We start from the raw sequence: 2021 nt of genomic DNA on the forward strand, positions 1-2021 counted from the left end.
TATGTTCTTTGAGGATGGGTCCAGCGTGAGTCTGAAAGCTTGGAAGATAAAATCCGCTGGTTCAGGTGACTGACCTAGATTGGAACTTGCAACATTATTTGCCTTCATTCATGACATTTAGTATTGTTCATAATTTTCCTCCTTCCGTTTTAAATCATTGCAATTAACACGAGACTAGATTGGATCACCTACCTGTGTTTTGTGTTGCCTTTTTAGGTGCAGTGTAATATTATGTGCCTTGCAAGCAGAGCTCACAGTGATCAAAATGGTGTATGGTGAATTCTTCCACAGACCAGGACAAGATGAGGAGCTTGTCAATTTGAATGTTGGTGGTTTTAAACAGTCCATTGGTCAAAGTACATTGCTCAAATTTCCTCATACAAGGCTTGGGAAGCTACTCAGGTGCCATTCAGAAGAGGCTATTCTGGAACTCTGTGATGATTACAGTGTGGCAGACAAGGAATATTACTTTGATAGGAACCCTTCTTTGTTCAGATATGTGCTGAATTTTTATTATACAGGTAAACTCCATGTTATGGAAGAACTTTGTGTCTTCTCCTTTTGCCAGGAAATAGAGTACTGGGGGATCAACGAGCTCTTCATTGATACTTGTTGCAGTAGTTGGTACCAAGAAAGAAAAGAAGAATGTCCTGATAGAGAATGGGATCAAAGAAGCCCAGCTGCAAGTCTAGATTCTTCTTCTGATGAGTCCTCTTCCATATTTGAAAAGGAGCTTGAGAAGTTTGATAAACAGTGGTTTGGAGAGTTGCGCAAGAAAATATGGATCAGAATGGAGAACCCTGCGTATTGTTTATCAGCCAAACTGATTGCTGTGTCTTCCTTAAGCGTCGTCCTAGCATCTATTGTGACTATGTGCATTCACAGCATGCCAGAGTTCCAGAAGGTGGGTGTCAATGACAAAGAGGTTGAAAACCCAATCCTGGATGTTGTGGAGCTCATATGCATCATCTGGTTCACCTCTGAGCTTATTATCAGATTAGCTGCTGCTCCGAGTCAGAAGAAGTTCTGGAAGAACCCACTGAATATCATTGACTTTGTATCGATTGTTCCGTTTTATGCCACTTTGGCTGTTGACACCAAAGACGAAGAAAGCGAAGATATTGAAAACATGGGGAAGGTGGTTCAAATTCTACGCTTAATGAGGATATTCCGAATATTGAAACTAGCACGGCATTCTGTTGGATTGCGGTCTTTGGGTGCAACCTTAAGGCACAGCTATCATGAAGTTGGACTTCTCCTTTTGTTCTTGGCTGTTGGGATTTCTATTTTTTCTGTTCTGGTCTACTCAGTGGAAAAAGATAATGATACTTCAGAGCTGAATAATATCCCTATTTGCTGGTGGTGGGCCACAATCAGCATGACTACCGTTGGCTATGGGGATACCTTCCCAGTTACCCTTGGAGGAAAGATTATTGGCACAAGTTGCATTATCTGTGGAATATTGGTGGTAGCTCTTCCTATCACTATCATTTTCAACAAGTTTTCAAAATACTATCAGAAGCAGAAGGATATTGATACAGATCAGTGCAATGACACTCCCAAGGAAAAGACAAATGATCTTCCTTATTTTAACATTAGGGATATTTATGCAAAAAGGATGCACTCCTTTATTTCTAGCCTTTCTTCAGTAGGAATTGTAGCCAACGATCAAGATTCAACAGATGCTTCCAGTATTCAAGATCTTGATGATGTTTATAACGCAACATCTTTGCAGAATGGTACAGGAAAATGAGTTGAATCTCTATTTCTTTATGGTTCCCTTCTAATATCAGCACAGCTTTTATAAAGACCACTTAATTCTCAGGGTATTTAACTCTCTGCCATATTAGGGCATTCTTTGCTCTGAAGATGTCGCACATTCTTTACTGTTTAGATGAGGCTTAAGGGTAGACAGATGGTGGTTTAGCTTTTAACATGACATAGGAAAAAGGCATTGAACGTTTGCTTCTGGACTTACATGTATTAAAGTATGGTTTGGATTGAGGTCTCCAGAGAAAGGG

At 40.1% G+C, this 2021-nt stretch overlaps 1 protein-coding gene across 1 annotated transcript; it reads left to right on the forward strand.

The window, feature by feature from the left end:
- The first annotated feature begins 265 nt into the window (after positions 1 to 265).
- On the forward strand, positions 266 to 1753 carry KCNS3 (potassium voltage-gated channel modifier subfamily S member 3). The gene has a single exon (XM_070955638.1). It carries the CDS (start codon positions 266 to 268, stop codon positions 1751 to 1753), a length of 1488 nt encoding a protein of 495 aa, XP_070811739.1.
- Positions 1754 to 2021: the final 268 nt, after the last annotated feature.

This window comes from Pituophis catenifer, unplaced genomic scaffold, assembly GCF_029215685.1.
Source record: "Pituophis catenifer annectens isolate HBS135680 unplaced genomic scaffold, rPitCat1.0.hap2 SCAF_1, whole genome shotgun sequence".
Lineage (NCBI taxonomy): Eukaryota > Metazoa > Chordata > Lepidosauria > Squamata > Colubridae > Pituophis > Pituophis catenifer.